The 22,367-nt window shown below is 40.5% G+C and overlaps 2 protein-coding genes across 2 annotated transcripts in view; one reads left to right on the forward strand and one right to left on the reverse strand.

The window, feature by feature from the left end:
- The window catches only part of PNPLA8 (patatin like phospholipase domain containing 8), a 137,698-nt gene that overhangs the window by 90,434 nt on the left and 24,897 nt on the right, over positions 1–22,367 (reverse strand). The gene's annotated exons all lie outside the window — the stretch shown is intronic.
- Positions 2,584–22,367, forward strand: part of NME8 (NME/NM23 family member 8) — a 36,764-nt gene continuing 16,980 nt past the window's right edge. Inside the window, exons 1-9 of the mRNA XM_060108797.1 lie at positions 2,584–2,616; positions 2,695–2,752; positions 2,951–3,057; positions 5,714–5,785; positions 9,543–9,659; positions 16,682–16,748; positions 17,794–17,867; positions 19,337–19,429; positions 20,529–20,716. Coding sequence (XP_059964780.1) covers positions 2,584–2,616; positions 2,695–2,752; positions 2,951–3,057; positions 5,714–5,785; positions 9,543–9,659; positions 16,682–16,748; positions 17,794–17,867; positions 19,337–19,429; positions 20,529–20,716 — 809 coding nt within the window. The remainder of the gene's footprint in view (positions 2,617–2,694; positions 2,753–2,950; positions 3,058–5,713; positions 5,786–9,542; positions 9,660–16,681; positions 16,749–17,793; positions 17,868–19,336; positions 19,430–20,528; positions 20,717–22,367) is intronic.

Genomic DNA, 22,367 nt, shown 5'->3' on the forward strand with positions numbered 1-22,367 from the left:
TTGAAAAATGTTAAGGTAAGTGTAAATGATAGAATTCACACGGCATGAAAAGGACAGTATGTTTTTTTTAAGTTACTTTAAAAATTTCCTGATATAAATTCTGCAAATGACATAATGAAGTAAAACACACACACAGATGCACACACACACCAAGGTTTTACAAGACAAAGAAAGATGGCCCAGGGGCTTCCCTGGTGGCGCAGTGGTTGAGAGTCCGCCTGCCGATGCAGGGCACACGGGTTCGTGCCCCGGTCCGGGATGATCCCACATGCCGGGGAGCGGCTGGGCCCGTGAGCCATGGCCGCTGAGCCTGCGTGTCCGGAGCCTGTGCTCCGCAACGGGAGAGGCCGCAACAGGGAGAAGCCCGCGTACCGCGAAAAAAAAAAAAAAAAAAAAAGAAAGATGGTCCAGAAGAACTGGCCCAGGTTGGAGAAGTGCAAGGAGAGGACAACTAAATATAATGTGGGACTCAGGATGGAATCCCGGACCAGGAAAAGTTCATTCTTAGGAAAACGGCAAAGATCTGTACGAGGTCTACAGTGCAGTTAACACTTTAACAACGTTAGCTTCCTGGTTTCAATAATTATAATTATGAAAGATGCCAAGCTAAGGGGAGAGCGTATGGTAGCTCAGGGTACTACTTTTGCAATTTTCTCGTAAGTCTAACTTGATTCTTTTTTTTTTTACATCTTTATTGGAGTATAATTGCCTTACAATGGTGTGTTAGTTTCTGCTTTATAAAAAAGTGAATCAGTTATACATATTCACCTGTTCCCATATCTCTTCCCTCTTGCGTCTCCCTCCCTCCCACCCTCCCTATCCCACCCCTCCAGGTGGTCACAAAGCACCGATCTGATCTCCCTGTGCTATGTGGCTGCTTCCCACTAGCTATCTACCTTACGTTTTGGTAGTGTATATATGTCCATGCCACTCTCTCGCTTTGTCACAGCTTACCCTTCCCGCTCCCCATATCCTCAAGTCTATTCTCTAGTAGGTCTGTGTCTTTATTCCTGTCTTGCCCCTAACTTGATTTCTAAATGATTTTTTAAAAAAGAAGAGCAGAGGTAGGCGCAGGAGAATTTGGAGAGACCGGCTGGCCTGGACCTTGGAGAGCCCTCCGCTCCAATCCGAGGCACACAGGTTTCATCTTGTACGTGGTGAGCCGCCGTGGCAGAGTCACGACGGAAATCTGCGCGAGCGAGCGCACGTTGGAGGCGGAGGGGAGAGGCTGGGGGCGCCCAGACGGGAGGAGGCAGCAGGGAGGGGCCGAACTTCGGTGCCAACTGCTCTGTAACCGCTGCCCAGGTCTGCGCGCTGGAGTCGCGGTCCTCGGGCGGGGGGGGAGTGGGGGGCAGGGCTCGCGGGCAGCCGGACGGGTGGAAGGAAACGTTGGCGCCCTCCGCTTCCCGGCCCATCCTGGTATCCATCCTCTGCCTGGTCCTTCAGCTGGACCAGCCGGGGCAGAGGCAGCCTGGGAGCCCGGCGCCCCCTCTCCTCTCCCCCCGCCCCGCCCCGGTCCTGCGGGGCGCCCCAGGGACTTGGACTTGGCTGAACTCACCCCGCTGAAACTCAGGCCTCGGTAAGGGAGGTGATTTACATCCCCCTTTAGTTCGTGTTCTTGAAACACCCCAATCTAGCAACCAGAGGAGGAGCCCACACCTGTTGCTGGATGGAGGCTTGTTTGTGGTCACTCCTTTGTTTCACACTAGTGTCCGCTGTCACACACGCAGTCAGACCCGCAGCTAAATGACCCTGACACCCGTGAATAGGGCATTTGGGCCTCACTGATTTAACAGCTGCGGGAAGTTTATGTCTTGGCCCAGAGCACACTAGTGGCCTTGTTCTAAAAATTAAATCTCCTTGGCGTGGACCCAAGAAAGATCCATGAGCGTGTTCATTGACAATGAACATGTGTGCACACAGAGGGGACACTCCATTGTACTGCAGGCAAACAGACAAAACTCTAAGAAACTGTGACTCCTAACAGTTCTTTTTGTTTTTGAAGCTAATGCTTTATGGCTGGTTCAGTCCCAGGAAATCTAGAGTAAAGGACAGTGGGTGCGTTAGCGAGCTGGCCATAGTTTTGCAAAACACGCAACTGGTTGCTCATCTTACGAAACACCTTTTTTAAAAAAATGTTGATTTTTTATACAATTTTTAAAGGTTACTTTCTATTTACAGTTATTAAAAAATATTGGCTATATTCCCCGTATTATACAATACATCCTGGAGCCTGTCATACACCCAAGAGTTTGTACCTCCTATTCTGGTAACCACTAGTTTGTTCTCGATATTTGTGAGTCTGCTTCTTTTATGTCTTATTTCGCTTCAGAATTATTGGGAGAGAAAGATACTACGGCTGCTGCAAGCATTTAGCACGGTGTCCAGCCTGAAGAGTTCTTCAGAGACCCTGGCTTCTCTCTCTCCAGAAGAGGGGAAAGTGGCATAATCCAGTATTGCTGAAGGAAAACTTCTGCAGTGCGTAAGATGCTGCTTGAATGAATCAAGAAATGAAGAACATTATTTAAATTTCCTTTCATATGTTTTCTATTTTTCTTCCCTCTTTCATGTGATAGTGGATACATGGCAAGCAAAAAGCGAGAAATCCAGTTACAGGTGGGCAGGACACATCAACAAGTCTTTACTTGGTGCGTTGGCCCTTGAAGACTTTTGACAGCACCTTCCTTTTTGCAGGAGGTCATCAATAATCAAAGCCTGTGGGAGGAGATGTTGCAGAACAAAGGCCTAACAGGTACTGGGGCTCCGCAGGTGTTTGCCATCCGGAGTTGGATCCAGGGCACCTCCAGGCACCCCAACATGGAGCACCACTCCCCACTTCCCAGAATAAAAAGCTGCTCTGTTTTTCTCCTGCCCCTGCCCCAAAGATTGGGATAAGCTGCTACTCTAGACTCTTTGACTCTGTTCTTTCACAAATATTATCATCTTCTAGTGATCGATGTTTACCAAGCCTGGTGTGGACCTTGCAAAGCAATGCAAACCTTATTCAGAAAATTGAAAAACGAGCTGAACGAAGATGAAATTCTGCATTTTGCTGTAGTAAGGCTTTCATTTCCATTAAACTATTATTTTCTTGTTACTTTATAGTCTCTTTAAGGATTGTCTTAATTTAAACAATCTGTCAACTCTTCAAAATGGACAGTGTTTTGTTAGCAGTTTTACTTTATATTTAATTCTACTGGATCTGAGAACGAATGTAATTTTTACCCCATTCCTATAATACTGAGGTTATTTACCATGGTTGTGAACGTTAGAAAAACATAAAAATGGTTATCTGTCTATTGCCATACTTCTTTTCATTTGACCATATGGTATGTGTTCAGAATAAGGCCTGTAAATGCCTTTTACTGCAAAGCATTGGATAGGACTCTGGTCATTTACCCAGTTAATTGTAAATGGTAGCGATTTTACCCTCCCTTATTTGCCTCCCACATGTGACAACAGATTAAAATATTACAGCCAAAAAATAAATAAAATAAAATAAAATATTACAGCCAAACTCATTAGGGTCTCATTAGAGACGCACTGGGATCTCATTAGACCCCAATGTATTGATTATTCCATTTATCTATGTCAAATTATCAACTGCTTAGAGCTTTGTTGTCTAATATGATAACCACTAGGCATAAATGGCTTTTGAGCACTCGAACTGTGGCTAGTGTAACTGTATTAAATTTATATAAAAAAACAGATACTCCATTCGGTTATTGTAAAACTTTTAAAATTATTTGGGACAACTTGGATATGTGACTCTACCTCTTTGACTGTAAACTTTATGAGATCTAATTCGAGATCAATTATTTATGATTAAAATTTGGCCCACAAATTGAGATGTGCTCTAAGTGTAAAATACACACTAGGCTTTGAGGCCTTCATATGAAAAAAGAATGTGAAATATCTCATTAATTTTCTACATCGATTACATGTTACAATGATCATTTGGGGATATATTGGGTTAAGTAAAGTATATTATTAGATTATTTCCACCTGTTTTTCAGTTTTTAAATGTGGCTACTAGAGAATTTAAAAGTATATATGTGACTCACATTCTAGTTCTATTAGACAGAAACATGTCCAGACCAGTTCATTTCGTCTCTATGTCTATACCACTGGGAAGTGCTAGTAAAATCTTTCCAAAATATGTCCTATTCATAATGCAACCATGAGTTGAAATTAACAACAAAAAATTTTGAGCATTCTCTCTGAATGGTTCCTCTTCTATTTGAGCATATCCAACTGTAGTACATTCACATAGATCGATACTATTTTTCTGCTACGATCAGCTCATCAACAGTGAAAAAAATTTGTTTAAGTCTCCAAACCTCTGCTGGGTGCAATGGAGGGGCGCCCTCTGCTGGATACTTTTTTTCCTGCAGTTTATCAGGGAAAGGGATCATTTCTGAACTTGTAAACTTAAGTCCAAAATTGAAACCTATGAGGTTCATTACCTATTGAAATCACCCTAAGCTGAATGGTCAGTACCAAATTTTTTCTATTATGTGACCCTTTTAAAAGACTTGAAGACTTGTCCTAACATTGTGCCTATACATATAAAAATTCAGTAAATGTTTTATATTATAGTTTTTAAGGAATATTACCAAATGCTTTAATTGTTAATACTTTATTATAATATAAAAATTGCAATGATGATGGCTAGACTACTTTTAAATGTAATCTTTGGCTACTGTCTTTTAATATTATAGATTAGTTCCTTTCAACAATAGAACCTACTTTTTTAAAAAGAGAGAGAGAAAGAAAAGAAAGAAAGAAAGAGAGAAAGAAAAGAGAATGATGTAGAATTCAATATACCAAAAAAAGATTACAGCACAGCCCCTCTGGCTGGCTGACACAGGGCTGAGGGACCTTGGCTCGACTCCGCCCTTACCATCCTTGGCCACCGTTGAGGCACCTCTAGAAATCCCAGTTTGAAAACAATCGCCTTAGGGTCCAAAAAACAACTCTTATGTAGAAGACCCTACAACACAACGTATCCAGACAGCTGGCCCAAGGGATGTTATGTTAATATGCAGGAACATACTATTACTTAATATATAGTTGTTGGTAATCAATTTAGGACAACTTGAAATTTGTGAGAAAACTTTAAAATCAAAGACTTTGAAATCTGACAACCAGTTTATTCAAGAAACATTTAGGAAGCTCCTTTTTATGCATGGCCCTCTGACTGATAGGTGGGGGGTGACCTGCGAGGGTGAGTATAAAACTTCATCTCTCTGTGCATGCAGCTCTCCAAACAGAGATGAGCTAGGTCCATATAGTACAATATTGAAGGAACTATAGGTGCCCGGAGAGAAGGGTAGTGAAGCGCTATGTAGAGGGGAGATGATCTGCAGCAGGAGGGTCAAGGCAGAGTTCTTGGAGGACACTCAAGCTGGGCTGGAAAAGGAAGGGCCGGAGCAGGGAACAAGGGGGAAAGTGTAGGTGGTGCAACGCAGACCACAGGAGATGAGTTTAGCCGCAGGTTGGGTAAAGATGAACAGTGAGAAGTAAGGGTGAAGCCAAATGAGGCAAGGTCTGAACTGCCAGACTGTGTAATCTGATTGTAAAAACAGCTAGAACATACTCAGAAAATGTCGTAGTAAACATAAAAAAAAGTAGCTCTGCATTTTTTGAATACAGTACATCAAATGACTTGAGTGTAGTGTCCTTTATTATTATATGAAATCATCTTTTTCAGGCGGAAGCTGACAGCATTGTGACTTTGCAGCCATTTAGAGATAAATGTGAACCTGTTTTTCTCTTTAGTGTTGTAAGTATATTTATCATCTCAAATGTATTATCAGATTCCAATTTACAGCTAGAGAGCAAGTAACATTGTACAATTATTGGAACTGTTTTCTGATGATAGTAACTGTAGAGTTTTTTTGCCATAAATATGCTTGTCAATTAAAATATTTATAACTTGACCTGTAGGAGCTCATAACGGATTGAGAAGATTAGACTACCACACATTTAGTGGATCAGGGAAAAGAAAAATAAAATGGTATTTACCTTTCCTAGGGAAATATCAGAGACTTGTATGATGAATTATTACTTACAGGAGTGAACAATTGGAAATGTCTTGGGTACCCAGTGGAAGAGAATTGGTTATAAATATTCATGTATACCAATATGAGGAAATATTTGTATGATCACTATCTTGTAATGTATATTGCTTTGATCTCTGTATTTACAAATGCATAGAAAGAAGGCAGGCAGTGTATTCACCAAAATGTTAATAGTAGTTTTCTATGTATGGGGAAAGGATGTGTAATTTAAATTTTCTTCTTATACTTTTCAATATTTTCCAAATATTCCAAGATAAACACAACTTTAATAATCAGAAAAACCTTTTAAGTGCTGTTTTCTAAAAGAAGAATATCTGGGTAAGTGCTAACTTGTGTGATACAGAGCATAGCTGCTACACAGCTAAAGAATTGGGATAGTAAGGAAACACCTCCCAGAGAGGGTTTGGACTGTTCTCTTGCTGTTGAAAAGGCATTTTTTGATATTATAAATAATTATTAAAAAAACACTTCTCAGATATGATTCTTGCTTTTGTTAAACAATAATCTTGGGCTTCCCTGGTGGCGCAGTGGTTGAGAGTCCGCCTGCCGATGCAGGGGACATGGGTTCGCGCCCCGGTCCGGGAAGATCCCACATGCCGTGGAGCGGCTAGGCCTGTGAGCCATGGCCGCTGAGCCTGTGTGTCCGGAGCCTGTGCTCTGCAACGGGAGAGGCCACAACAGTGAGAGGCCCATGTACCGAAAAAAGAAAAACAAAAACAATAATCTTACAGCTATTTCTGGGAGGTGAATGACTGGGTTAATTGAATTTAAAAAATTACACTGTAGATCTTGCTGTCACTTGGCTAGGAACTGGCTAGGAAGGATTTGATGATTTACGTGAAGGGTCAGCCAGCTTATTTGGAAGGGGCCAGAGAGTAAGTGTTTCAGCTTTGCAGAAATACTGTCTCTGTATTGGGTCATAGTTCGCTGAGCCCTGGCCTAGATGTCGTTTAGGTAACTGCACGAGGCAGAAATGGGCTCGGCGGGCTAATGGGACAACGAGAAGGCTTTAGTAGCAGCAGCAGTTGGGGGCCTGGGACTGAGGAGGAGAGGCTGGGCAGGTGGCCACCATGTAGCGTCTGCAGCTCTGGGGCGGCCATGACCTGCTGAGCGAGTCAGATCTGAGCAGCAGACCCATGCCCACCCTGAAGACTTTGGCATGTGGCCCCAAATCCTCCTTTCAAACCCATGTGCTACCATCACTCTGGGACTTCAACATCCTGGCCTCTCAATTCTTCACCTCCTAACTGTCAATGAAATTTCCAACGCACCTCCTCCAGTCACGCCTCAGACTTTGTTATCATCCGTTGCTCCATGTTCAATGTTCTAATTTAAGAATCTCCATGGGAAATTTAGTCAATATTTTGTAATAACTGCAAATGGAAAGTAACCTTGAAACATTGTATAAAAATTAAAAATTAAAAAAAAAAAGAATCTCAATCTGTGACCACAAAACTCTTTGCAGTGGGCAGCATTCTTAGCTGACAGCAAATTCTTTCCAGCGTCTCAGCAGGAAGGGCTTTTTCAATGGATATTAGATAGCTCTTGGAGGTTCCTTTTAGTAGGAAATAGTAAATAGAGTGTCAGGTTTCATTCAAACCTTTCTCAACTGGAGCCTTCTTATTGGCCTTTGAATATGATTAAATCTTTCCAATGAAAAGAAATAATACCTCTTTTTGATACCATGTCCCTCTCCAGCTACCGTTCACCTCTATGCTTTACCTCACAGCTAAACTGCTCAGAAGAGTTTCTATATTTATTTCCATTCCATTTCTTCTCATCCCATTAATTCTTCAACCCATTCAATCTAACTTCTGATTATTCCACCAAATTGGCTGTTGCTAATGTATCCAGTGACCAGCCTGTTGCTAAATATAATGAATGCTTTTAGGTGCTCATCATTTTGTACCTCTCAAATGTAGTAAATGTGGTGACCATGCCCTCCTTTTTGGAACATTTTCTTCTTTTGGCTTTTGTGACTTGGTTTTCCTTTTGCTTCCTAGATGCTACTCCCCCTCCCCCTCTCTCCTTTGCATGTTCCCCTTTTTTCATGCAGCCATTACATATCGACTTTATCATGCTATATACTCTCCTTAGAAAACTTCTTCGACACACAGTTTCAATCATCACCTCATATATCAATAACTCAAGTTCATGTCTTCAGCTGAATCCTATACTTTGAGCACCAGACTTGTGTATCCAACTGGGCCCTTGATCTCTCCTCTGGTGTCTCAAGGGCATCTCACAATGAACTGGTCCAACAGCAGACTCCGCCCTCCCCATCCCCATTGGAAACGTTATTTTCTAGAGTTGCCTCATTTGGTGAATTACATCTCAACTTACTCAGTTTCTCAAGTCAGAAACAGAAAAGTCATCGTAGTGACTTCTCCTTACATCACACCCCATGCACACCAGACCCTGGTCCTGTTAACGTCACTACCCAAGTCTTTCTCACACTCGTCTGCTTCTTTCCCTTCCTTCCGTCTCCAACAGCACCGCCGTGGACTGAGCAACCGTCTCTCCCATCTTTACCTCTAGAATAGCTTCCGATTTGTACACAAACAGCTTCTCCTGCTGCACCTCTAACCCTTTCTCCATATGGTAGGTAAGAGGATCTTTACACGGATCTTTAGCAGTTCTAATTGTGGTCCCTGCCTGTGTTTAAACATTCAAAAGGCTGCCCACTGCACTTAGGATCAAGGCAGCATCCTCCCATGACCCAGAAGGCTCTGCACGGTGTGGCTCCCCCTAGCTGTTGGGCTTCGTCTCATACCAGGCATCCCCTCACTTTCTCCACTGGCCTTCTTATGTGCCAGCCGTAGGACGCTTGTGGCTCTATTCCTTTTGCCTAGAATGCCCTTTCTTCTCCTTTTTATTTCTTAGCCTATCCTTCACATTTTAAATTCCTGATATTGACAAAGTACCTTTGTTAACGTTCCTGATCAGAACAAATTCTTATAGATGCTCCCAGCTCTTTGTACCTCTCGGTGGTATCTGTCATGGTTGGTAATCTCAAATGTGTTTGTGGGGTTGTGGTTTTTTTTTTGGTAATTTAATTACATTAGGTACCAGGACTATTATTCCATACCATCACGCCTGATACAATGCTAGTAAACTGGTGTTTAGAAAATATATGTTGAAAGACAGACAAAGGGAAATAGTATCAAAAATAATTAGGGGGAGTAGTGTTGGGAGGCCTATACAGAACCATTAAAATTTAACGCAGTGATGGCCTGTCTTTGGCTGTAGGAGGACAGATAAATTAGAGGTAGAACTCAAAGAGCTGGATTTACCAAATGGACATACTTTTACATCACTAATACTTATTTTAAAATGATTAATTACAGTAGCTATAAAGGGATTGGTGGGTCAGGGTGGGGTGACTTAGTCCAGTTGAAGTGTTCATTCTTGACCCATCCTGAAAATGAGTTTCCTTCCTGCTTTTGTTTCCCCTTATAGAATGGCAAAATTGTTGCAAAAATCAAGGGTGCAAATGCACCACTTGTGAGTCAAAAAATTATTACCTTGATCAATGAGGAGAGGAAAATTGCAGCAGGTGAAATGGTTCGCCCTCAGGTAATACTTTGGATTCCTGATCATTTTATTTTTAAAAATTAGTTTTTAAAAAAGATGCATTAAGGGCCTCCCTGGTGGTGCAGTGGTTGAGAGTCTGCCTGCCAATGCAGGGGACGCGGGTTCGTGCCCCGGTCTGGGAGGATCCCACGTGCCGCGGAGCGGCTGGACCCGTGAGCCATGGCCGCTGGGCCTGCGCGTCCGGAGCCTGTGCTCTGCAGTGGGAGAGGCCACAACGGTGAGAGGCCCGCATACCGCAAAAAAAAAAAAAAAAAAAAAAAAAAGATGCATTAAGTCTTTTTGTTGTTGTTTTCCTAAAGCATTTTCCCTAGTTTTATAGCTATCTAGGTGTCTAAATGGTGCAACCTTTCTTGGGAAGTATTTTGGCAATATGAATCAAAGGCTTTAAAAAACACATGTATCCTTTGACGGAGCAATTACACTCCAATAATTTTCCTTAAGAAGATAATGAAACAAATATAGAAAATGATGTTTATTTCAGTGTTGTCTATGTTATTAAAAATTTGGAATCAACCTAAATGCCTAGCAACAGCCAATAGATGACATGTCTGTAATTTATGTCATAAATTATACAAATTCATACAGTGGAATATTATTTAGTATCTTCTAGCTCTGTTTATTGATATGGAAAGAGGGCCAAGATAGACTGACAAATGAAAAATAGAGTATTATACTTTAATAGGATGCTTAGAATAAGATCTATGTGTGTGAAATGTATTACCTATGTAATAATAAAATATTTTAAAATTAAGAAATGAACCATAAAGCATGTAGAGATATGAACATAATAGCATAAGAAAGTAAGCCATATAGGAAAGTGATCAGAAATACAGGCAGATAAATAGGAGTGACTGGTGTTATTTAAACACACACACATGCACACAAAACAACAAACAACAAAAACAAGAAACCAAAGAAACAAAAAATAGAGACTAGCTGAGAAATACTGAAAAATAGGAATAATGAGAAGTTATAGGCTCAAGCTTGTATTAAGTATTTGATATAAAAAAGCGTCAGTTTAAATCAGGAAAGGATAAAAAACTCACAAACTTAGCAATATTGGGTTAATTATTTGTATAAGAAATTTGTATTATTTCCTCATATACATAAACAAATTTCAGATGAATTAAAGAGCTGAATATGTTGAAACAAAGCATGAAAGTATTAGAAGAAAATATTGGAAAACATTTATCTTGTCATAGGTTGAGAAAGGCCTCGTAAATATAGTATAAAGCAGAGATATCAAAAAAGAAAAAATTGATAGATTTGATTATTTAAAAGTTTGAGGGCCTCCCTGGTGGCGCAGTGGTTGAGAGTCCGCCTGCCGATGCAGGGGATACAGGTTCGTGCCCCAGTCTGGGAGGATCCCATATGCCGCGGAGCGGCTGGGCCCGTGAGCCATGGTCGCTGAGCCTGCGCGTCCGGAGCCTGTGCTCCGCAACGGGAGAGGCCACAACAGTGAGAGGCCCGCGTAAGGCAAAAAAAAAAAAAAAAAAAAAAAAAAGTTTGAATAAAATATAAAAGGAAAGCAGCAAACTTGGAGAAAAGCTTGCACTGTGTATCAACATGCTAATATCCATAGTGTGTACAAAGTCCTTTAAAAGCATTAAGGAGAAAAAATGAACATTTTGATGGAAAATTGACAAATGACAAATATGGGGAATTTACATTTACAATAGTGATTTTTTTCACCCAAGGGCATTTTTCTTTACATTTTCAGGTTTTCTTGTTTTTCAGGGAACCTTTGTCCTTCCTTTCTCTCCGTCTCCCTTCCTCCCTCCCTCTTTCCACTCCCCCTATTTCTTTTTGAAAATTACAGTAACTAGGAATTATTGTGGACTTACTGTTTGCTAAGATTTTCAGAAAGATATCCTCATTTCATCTTTTACATCCCCCTTTTATTGATATCATTGACAACTAACATTTTATTAGTTTAAGGTATACAACATAATGATTTGATATATGTGTACACTGGGAAATGATTACTACACTTAGTTAACATTTCATGTCACATAGTTAATTTTTTTCTGAAAAATTTTTTCATGATAAATTTTAAGATCTACTCTTTTAGCAACTTCCAAAATATACATGTTATTACCTATAGTCACCATGCTGTATATTACACCCCCAGAACTTACTTATCTTATAACTGGAAGTTGTACCTTTTGACCTCCTTCACCCAATTCCCCTACTCATCACCCTCCATCTCTGGCAGCTACCATTCTGTTCTCTGTGCCTATGAGTTCATTTTTTCCAGATTCCACATATAAGAGAGATTATACAGTATTTATCTTTCTCTGACTTACTTCACGTAAAATTAATGCCCTCAAGCTCCATCCATGTTGTCACAATGGCAAGATTTCCTCCTTTTTATGGATGAATAGTATTTCATCATGTATATATATATATTTATCTATTCATCCATGAATGGACACTTAGATTGTTTCCATATCTTGGCTACTGTAAATAATGGTGCAATGAACATGGGAGGGCAGATAACTTTGAGAGAGTGATTTCATAGTTGGTCATAATAGTCTCTTAAGATCCTTTGTGTTTCTGTGGTATCAGTTATAATGTCTCCTCTTTCATTTCCAGTTTTATTTATTTGAGTCTTCTCTCTCTCTTTTTTTTCCTCACAGTCTAGCTAAAGGTCTGTTTTGTTTATTTTTTCAAAAACCAGCTCTTAGTTTCACTGATTTTTTTCTACTGTCTTTTTAGTCTCTATTTTATTTATTTCTGCTCTGATCTTTATTTCCTTCATCTGCTGACTTTGGCTTCATTTTTTTTTGTTTGTTTTTTCTAGTGTCTTAAAGTGTAAAGTTAGGTTGTTTATTTGAGATCCTTCTCTTTTCTTAATATAGGCTGTGAACTTCACTCTTAGAGCACTTTTGTTACATCCCATAAGTTTAGGTATGCTGTAATTCCATTTTCATTCAGCTCTAGATTTTTTTTTATGTCTCTTTTGATTTCTAATTTGACCCACTGGTTGCTCAGTAGCATGTTATTTAATCTCCACATATTTGTGAATTTTCCAGTTGTTTTCTTCTAACTGATTTCTAGTTTCAGACCATTGTGGTTAGAAAAGATGCTTGATATGATTTCAATCTAATTAAATGTTTTGTGGCCTAACATATGATCTGTCCTGGAGAACGTTCCATGTGTGCTTGAGAAGAATGTGTATTCTGCTGCTTTTGGATAGAATGTTCGGGACATATCTGTTTAATCCATCTAGTCTAACATGTCCAATGTTTCCTTACTGATTTTCTGTCTGGATGGTTTATCCATTGCTGGTTCTACTGAACCCAGGGACACCAGCCCTGCTGGCTGCCAGAGCCAGGCTATCAAGTGCTGTGTCCTTGGAGTAACAGCCACAAAAGCCAGGGTACCAGATGTGCACACAGGCTATCTTCACAAAGACACTAGTGACCTGGAGCGGGGCAGAGGGAGAGCATGAAGATGGCCCCTGCTGGCTTCCCTGGTCTCTGGAAGGGATTGCTGTCAGCCCCTAGACCTGTGTTAAATTAGAAGCCTGACCCTCAGGCTATAGCTTATCAGATTTCTAAATAGGCTCCTGCATTGAGCCCTGGGGGGAGAGCCACAGGGAGTCCAGCACAAGCCAAGCCTGTTAAGAGCTCAGTTTACTAGAGTCTGGATGCAAGCCCCAGGGCTTTTACAGCCAGGCATTTGGGGGCTCCATCTCTCAGTCGGAAGTCTTAAAACTGGGGTCACTAGATGTTGGGTTCAAGCCCTTCAGTCCTCAGGGAGATGCTGGGAGTTGTGAGTTCCCTCTCACTTGTATGTTGCTGTGCCGGGGATGGAGTTTATGGCGAGACTGTGACTCAGCCTCTCCTACCCGATTCTGTATGTGTTCTTTTCTCATTTGTCTGATATGTAGGAGTCACTCAGTTATTTTCTGGATTTCGTTCAGAGGGAACTGTTCTACAAGTAGCTGTAGGTTTGGTATGTCAGAGGGAGGAAGTGAGTTCAGGAGCTTCCTACGTTGTCATCTCGAATATGAACCTGGAGAAACCTTATGAACTCTTTATGAACGATAAGATGGGCTTAAAAACATTATGTCCTTTCCTTAGAAACAGGCAACTAGTAGGAGGTAAAAGCAGAATTTGAAGTCAAGCAGAACGACTTTTAAACACATTCTTCTAATTGCTATACTGTACCCAGCTTTCTCTATGTGTGCTCTGTACTGTGGCTTTACTGTTGTTATTCTCATTGTTCTTGCAGAATGACATCCTGTGTTAATGAAAAATAGTGGGTATGTAAGAAATTTATTAATATCTTATGTTTATTTTATATTACTCCTTTTTTTTTTTTTTTTTTGTGGTACGCGGGCCTCTCACTGTTGTGGCCTCTCCTGTTGTGGAGCACAGGCTTCGGACGCACAGGCTCAGCGGCCATGGCTCACGGGTCCAGCCACTCCACGGCATGTGGGATCTTCCCGGACTGGGGCACGAACCCGTGTCCCCTGCATCGGCAGGCAGACTCTCAACCACTGCGCCACGAGGGAAGCCCTATATTACTCCATTTTGCTGGACACTTCTATTATTTAGTTTTCTTATCAATTGCCTTGTCTAGCACAGTAATAGTAATAAAATACAAGCCACGATGTGAGCCACATACGTAATTTATAATATTCTACTAGTCAATTGAAAAACGATAAAAAAGAAACAGGTGAAATTAATTTTTAAAACATCTTTTCTTACGTCCAGTATATTAAAAAGATTGCCATTTAAAGATGTACTCAATATAACTTATAAGCTTTTGCACAGCAAAGGAAACCATAAACAAAACAAAAATGCAACCTATGGACTGGGAGAAAATATTTGCAAATGATGTAACCAGAAAGGGCTTAATTTCCAAATATACAAACAGCTCCTACAGTTTAATAACAAAAAACAAACAACCCAGTCAAAAAATGGGCAGAAGACCTAAATAGACATTTCTCCAAATAAGACATATAGAGGGCTAACAGGCACATGAAAAGATGCTCATCTTTTAGATTACTAGAGAAATGCAAATCAAAACTACAATAAGATACCACCTCACACTGGACAGAATGGTGATCATTAAAAAAATCTACAGGGCTTCCCTGATGGCGCAGTGGTTGAGAGTCCGCCTGCCGATGCAGGGGACACGGGTTCATGCCCCAGTCTGGGAAGATCCCACATGCTGCGGAGCGGCTGGGCCCGTGAGCCATGGCTGCTGAGCCTGCGTGTCCGGAGGCTGTGCTTCGCAACGGGAGAGGCCACAACAATGAGAGGCCCACATACCGCAAAAAAAAAAAAAAAAAAAAAAATCTACAAATAATCAATGCTGTTGAGGGTGTGGAGAAAAGGGAACCCTCCTACACTGTTGGAACCCTCCTAAATTGGTGCAGCCACTGGGAAAAACAGTATGGAGGTTCCTTAAAAAGCGCTACCATATGAACCAGCACTCCCTCTCCTGGGCATATACCCAGACACAACTATAATTCAAAAAGATACATGCACCCCTATGTCCACTGCAGCACTATTTACAGTAGCCAAGACATGGAAACAACCTAAACGTCCAATGACAGATGAATGAATAAAGAAGATGTGGTACATATATGCAATGGAATACTACTCAGCCATTAAAAAGAATGAATTAATGCCATTTGCAGCAACATGGATGCAACTAGAGATTTTCACACTAAGTGAAGTAAGTCAGAAAGAGAAAGACAAATAGCATATGCTATCACTTACACGTATAACCTAAAATATGACACAAATGAACATATCTACGAAACAAAAACACTCATAGACACAGAGAACAGACTTGTGGTTGCCAAGGGGTTGGGGGGAGGGATGGATTGGGAGCTTGGGATTAGCAGATACAAACTAATATACATAGAATGGATACACAACAAGGTCCCACTGAATAGCACAGATCTATACTCAATATCCTATGATAAACCATAATGGAAAAGAATATGAAAAAATGTTATATATATATATATATATATATGTATAACTGAGTCACTTTGATGTACAGCAGAAATTAAACACAACATTGTATATCAACTATACATCAATAAAATGTTTAAAAAATATGTATTCAATGTAAAAAATAAGGTATTCCAGATTAATTTTTTCAAACTAAATCTTTGGAATGTGCTGTGTATTTTTCATTTATAGTGCATCTTAATTTGGACTAACCTCATTTCAGGTGCTCAAAAAAAAGCATTATGTGGTTAGTGGCTGCCCTGTTTGTCAGGGCAGGTCCAACAAATACAAGGCAGGTCACTTTGAAGTTATAGCTGGCATAATTATCTTATTCCTGACTATAATAGGAGTGAATGCTTTCAGTGTAGTTATTTCCAAACATTTTTGGGTCTATATTCCATTGAGAATCTGAAATTCTGCAAATCTCTTGCCCCTGAAATGTATATATGTAAATATATAAACGTTTCAGGTTGTTTACAGAATCACAGAAGCACTTTCAGGACTTCTCCAGAAATTAAGAATCTCCCATCCTTCCTAGTGTTTTACTCTATAGTAAGAAACTGGCTACTGTTTTGAGAAAGGTGCTTTTTTTTTCATAAGTTAAGGAAGTATCTTTCTGTTCCTAATTTACTAAGAGCAATGGTCAGGAATGGATCTTGAAGCTTACAAATGCCCTTTCAATCTTTAACATAATAATTATATGTTTATTGCTTTCTTACTTGTTAATCTCTGCTTCTTTCTTATTTTATTCCTTGTGCTTTTCTGAAGTTTTAAACATTTTGTTTTTAAGCATTTTCCATATAGCATATATGCGTTATTTCTCATTGTCTCCCCACTCTAACTCTTTATTCCTAATTTTATTTTAGTGGGAAGGTTGGGGAAAAGTAGTGTTAGATAAATGCAGGCACATTTCCACTTTACTTTCTATCCCTTGGATTATAAATATTGATTAAAAATAAAATTTCTAAAAACTCTTTCACTATTGTATTAAAATATAACTGTTTTATTTGCATTCCTTTTCCATAGTATAATGAAATTGTGTTTGTAGACTCAGATTCAGAAGATGCTGGGGAAGCAAGCTATGAAAGTATTGGTAAGTAAATTTACTTTAAAGTAATAGTGAGGGAAATTGTGTACATGGATGCTCATTACAGCACCACTTGCAGCAAAAAGCTGGTAGTGACACCAGTGTTAATTGATAAGGGACTGGTAGGATTAATGATGATTTGTGCAATACTGGATTCAGCTTAAAAAGTAATCTCTTTTGCTCCCCTTGCCTTACCTTTGGTCTCTGTGCCTGGGGCCTTTCAGAGGTTACCCTTGATCAGGGGCTCCTGTGCCCTGTGAGTAATCTGGACATCAGTTTCCTCTTATTTCATCCTTCATCATCTTCCAAAAACTTGTAAAAATAATTTCTTCCTTGATGACCCACACTCCTGGTTTACTTTAAGATGAACAATTTCCTGCCTTCATTGGATTGTCGGAGTGGGCGTGTTAGTGTGTGTTCACACCCTGGAGGGAACAGAGGCAAACAGCTTGCTCAGTGAGCTATTCTGCACTAAAAGCTCATCATCAGAATGTGTAGATAAATGTGGACAAATTCATAGATGGTAAAGCCATCGGTTTGTAATGTTTGCTTGCACTGAAACTGTAGTCACTAGTGATACTGAGCTGGATGGATCACGGGTGCGATTCTAATGCACGTGAATTGTATTAAAATAACTAGTGCCGGGAATTCCCTGGCGGTCCAGTGGTTAGTAGGACTCTGTGCTCTCACTGCTGAGGGCCCGGGTTCAATCCCTGGTTGGGGAACTAAGATCCCACAAGCTGTATGATGCGGCAATAGAATAGAAAAAGTAGAATAGAATAGAATAAAATAAAATAAACTAGTGCCCACCTACTCTTTCTTTTTCAGTCTACTGACTACAAACTCTTGTGAATGTTTCTCCTGCATGCAAATATAGGAACCGTCCTTTGATTCTAAGTAGAAACTCTTTGGTAGTTGCAATGCCATAATAACAAAGCTGCTGAGGGATAAAAATTCACTGGACATTAGTAGTTTACATTTCTAATTGCCAAATCCTTCACTCTCTAGAGTTTGTGCCAAGAAAATGAAATTCTTCTATTTTTTTCCCTAGACCAACTATACAGCATTGCCATTATCAAACCCAACGCTGTGATTGCTAGAAAAGTTCAAGAAATTAAAGAAAAAGTAAGTGATATTTCCCAACAATAGTTTAAATTAATTGTAAAATTAATTTTTAAATTAACTGCAAAAAACCAATCCCTTAATTTTCAATTTGGAGACAAGCTTATCATTTAGAGTAAAACAGAATATAATGAACTTCTGGTTCATTTGAATGAATGTTTTGTCTTCTTTGAATATTTTGTCTTACAAAGGCTAGACCTATTCAACATCCTTATTTAAATAACTCTGCTCTACCAGCATCCAATATAAATGATAAAAATTACAGTTCCTGCATTGGATTGTAACAGATTTCTCTGTGTTTAGTTGTTAGCAGTGCAGACTTGTTTAAGCTCAGCTCACATCAGCTTGCTTTATTCCCTGTGTGCTGTCGCAAACGTATGGTCCTTTTTAGATACATGATAACATAAGGAAGCATTTAAGGTTTTGCTTTTAGAGCCCAAATAAAAAATTTTTAGAGCAAAATTGCATTCTAATCCAAAGGTCAGCAGACTTTTCCTATAAAGAGCCAGACAGTAACTATTTTCAGGTTTGTGGGGCATGTGATCTCTGTCACAGCAGTTTAACTCTGCCATCATATCAAGAGAGCAGCATTAGACAGTAGATAAACAAATGGGCATGGCTGTGTTCCAGTAAACTTTGTTTCTAAAAACCGGTGGCAGGCCAGGTTTTGACTGTGGGCTGTGGTTTGCTGACCCCTGAACAAAGACGTTGTGTTGAAACAACAAAATTGTATTGAAATTTGTAAGAATGTTGCATGTGCTACAGAGGAGGTCACATGGGGAACCATGTCAGGATGGGCTGGGTATCTCTTGGTGAACTTCCCATCATGCATTCTTTCTTCAGCCAAAGCAGCAACAATTAAACTACTATAAAGCAGACGGTCCATTTTATACATTGTTATACTTGAGTGACACGCACACTGAATTTGTCATTAAATTAAAAAATTTTAAGACAAAGCATGGCTGCATCTTAAATTCTATCCTTCCCTGTAATTTGGATATTTTTGTTGCCATCAGAATAAGATATACTAGATGACGAGTTACAGACTTAACAAAGGAAAGCCTTAAAAGAAGAAACTGAAAACAATTTTGAAAATAGATGGTTAAGAAGTGCCTGTAAATGTATGTCTTTTTGAATGATTCAGAAAACTATGATATCTTTCTTGGAATTCAGTTAGATTTTTTTTTTTCTTTTTTCATCTTGAGACAATTCACTTAAATAATAGAAATACTGTGGAGTCTCTGGTTCAAGCCATGAAAACTTAAATACTAGGGGGCATGAAAAGGACCTTCTTTGTTTACATATTTTGGGGCCTCTTTCAACCTCGTGTCCGATGGATTGTGCTGAGGCACAACCATGAAATGCATTCAAATCTGGGGGGTTTATTAAGCCTAGGAAACAAATGTCCTTGACTTGTTTTACCTGTGTGGTTCCACGACACATGTGGACCTGACCATGCTCTCTAATTGAAGATTATCGATGCAGAATTTGTCATAGAAGCAGAGGATAAGAAACTGCTCACTGAAGAACAAGTTAGGTACTTCTACAGCCGAATAGCAGACCAGGTAAGAAAGTTTAAAAAGCCATTGTGTTGTCAAATACAGTGGATTCCTATAAGTTTAAGATCCTCATTCTAGAAAACCGAATGAGTCTGACCAACCAAGTAAGCTCTAGGTGTCCCTGTTGGTGTCCATATCCTGGTTAATCCAAAGATGGGGACTATGGAGAAATCTCCAGTAGAAATAGAGGCAGCCAGGCAAAAGTGGATGCTCTGATTGTGTTTTGTTGGAGTGAAGATCTCTTTATGGTATGTCCTCTAAGACTCCCCGCATCAGCCCTCAGGAAGTGAATATCCAGGCCTTTCCTGTAGATTCTTATCCCAGGTTGAAGGCTGCCTGTGGTAACCTTCACAGGAAAAAGCTTTAATCCTTTCTTTACCGAAAGGTAAATCCTTCCTGCTATTTTTTAGATTCTCTTTTGCCTGGGGGCAGTGCTTTGTGTTAGAAAGTGCAATGGCTTGGGGGCGTCGGGAGACTGGTAGCTTCTAGAAATGCACTGTTCAACATGGCAGCCATGAGATCCATGTGGCCATTTGAACTTAAATTCATTAAAATTAAATAAAGTTAAAAATTCGGAGTCTCAGTGGCAGTAGCCACATTTCAGTGCTCAGCAGCTGCCTGTGGTTACATATGCTGGAGAGCACGGAACATGTTGGTCGTCACAGAAAGTTCTACTAAACAGCACTTTATAAACTAGCCGCACCACTCAGACAATCTCTCTTGGCCCCGGGAAAGGGTTGGACCAGCTACATGAGCATCACCTGGGAACTTCTGAGAAAATCCAATTCCTGGGCACCCTAAACCTACTGAATCATAGAGTCTGGGACTGGACACCAGAAATCTGTGTTTTAGCAAGGCCTCCAGATGATTTGGAAGCATCCTGCAGTTTGAGAGTAGTTATTAGACTATCTTTAAGATCAGTCCCTGCCAGCTGTGAACTTCTGTGCTTCACAGATGTGTTTGTTAACAGGAGGATTGTGTGTAACTTTCTCTTGCCCAGTGATCATGAAGGGAAAGATGTCCTTGACTTGGGTAGGGGCCATCATTGAACTCTATCCATTTTGGGAGCCTAATAATATGATTTTTATTTTATTTTATTTTGTAGCCTGACTTTGAAGATTTTGTTTCTTTTATGACAAGTGGCCTAAGCTATATGCTAGTTTTATCTCAAGGAAAGGAAAAACAGCCTTCCTGGGATGAATGTGAATCTAATTCTGAGACAGAATCTAAAGAACCATGGGATGACCACCAGAAGACGGCCAAGTCCTCGGGGATGAAGCAGAAGAAGGAAAGGTAGCTCTAGACCAGGAAACAAATTGTTTACAATGTGTTAGTAGGTAATGTCCAAATATCGCAAATCTAAAGACAAACATCTTTAGGGACTTCCCTGGTGGTCCATCTGGTTAAGACTCCGTGCTTCCACTGCAGGGGTCACGGGTTTGATCCCTGGTCAGGGAACTAGGATCCCTGCATGCTGTACTGCATGGTCAAAAAGAAAGAAAAAAAAAAGGACAAACATCTTTATGTCAAAGCTACAACTATTCCTTCCAGTCTAAAAGTTTATATATTCAACAAAGCTGGAGTTGCCCTCAAAGTTTACATCAAGATTAGAAAGGGAAGAATTTCCCATTTGTCTCTCTAATGCTGGGCACACCAGTCTGGCCTCCTGGGGTAGAACGGGACCAGGCCTAGTCCCTCCTAGGCCAGCCCCCTCTCCCGTCTCTCCACACGCCAGTTCTGCCTCTCCACGTCCTACAGAGACACCAAAGTACTCTGCCCTTTTACTCAAGGCAGTGAGTGAGTGGTGAGAAACTGCTAACAACTGAACAGTTGTATATTTTTGTTAACGGTTTGTAAACATACGAAAGTGAACATAAGTCATTTACAGACTGTTGGTTTTATGCACTTGCCATTTGTGCCTTTTATTCCTCTGAAGATGCAGAAACTCCAGTGCTCACCCCATGAATTAACAGAGCCGTGTCTGAAAAGAAAGGGAGGTGAGCAGGACCAGGTTCAGAGTAGCTGAGTCCCGAGGCTTCGTGATGTGTGTCTCCCCCTTCTGGGTAGCCCACCTCCATTGCATGTTTAGGCTGAGCATCTCTGGAACTTTCCTTGCTGTCTTATTAATAAGTTATAGTGGCTTTTCTTGAGTAGGTCCATCTGCTGGTCCCTAGTGATGTCATAACTTTTAGGTAGCAGGGAGACCCTAATATCATTAATTCCCAGTTTGAAGTGGGATAGAACAACTCATAGGGTAAATCAACTGCTGACAAAGGGCTTTGTAAACAGTAGTAGTTACTCTGTGAGTTTTAAGGGAAAATGATACTTAGTGGTTAGAGAGCAGGTTTGGGTGGGAAGTGTTGGGCTCAAAAAGATACCAGATTTCACACCAGAATTTTTGAGCCATTTTTTTAAAAAAGTGTTCTGTGAAACACTATTAACACAGCTGGCATAAAAGAAGTCAGTGTTCCACTGGTGCTGTTATTCAGGTAGGTGTCTACTGCATCCAACTTTTAGAAGCAGTTGTCTCCAGTTGTTCAATATGCACATAATAAGATGAACAATTTAAGCACTTGGCGGGATTGGGGTGGAACGAGATGTGCTGATGTTATTTTGCAAAGTCTGCAGTATTTTCCTTTTAATGGACATCCTCTTTTCCTTTGGCCCGTGTTTATCTGAGCATCGGCCCAAGCAGGCAGCACGAAGTGGTGGGGAGCATGTTTTTCTGGGAATCAGTTTTCACAGCTCTTTTTCTGCAGACATGGCCTAACAGGTGCTGTAAACTTCCACCTGCCATTTTTTTTTTTTTTTGCGGTACGCGGTCCTCTCACTGCTGTGGCCTCTCCCATTGCGGAGCACAGGCTCCGGACGCGCAGGCTCAGCGGCCATGGCTCATGGGTCCAGCCGCTCCACGGCATGTGGGATCCTCCCGGACAAGGGCACG

The sequence above is a fragment of the Mesoplodon densirostris genome, chromosome 9 (genome assembly GCF_025265405.1).
Source record: "Mesoplodon densirostris isolate mMesDen1 chromosome 9, mMesDen1 primary haplotype, whole genome shotgun sequence".
NCBI classification, from domain to species: domain Eukaryota; kingdom Metazoa; phylum Chordata; class Mammalia; order Artiodactyla; family Ziphiidae; genus Mesoplodon; species Mesoplodon densirostris.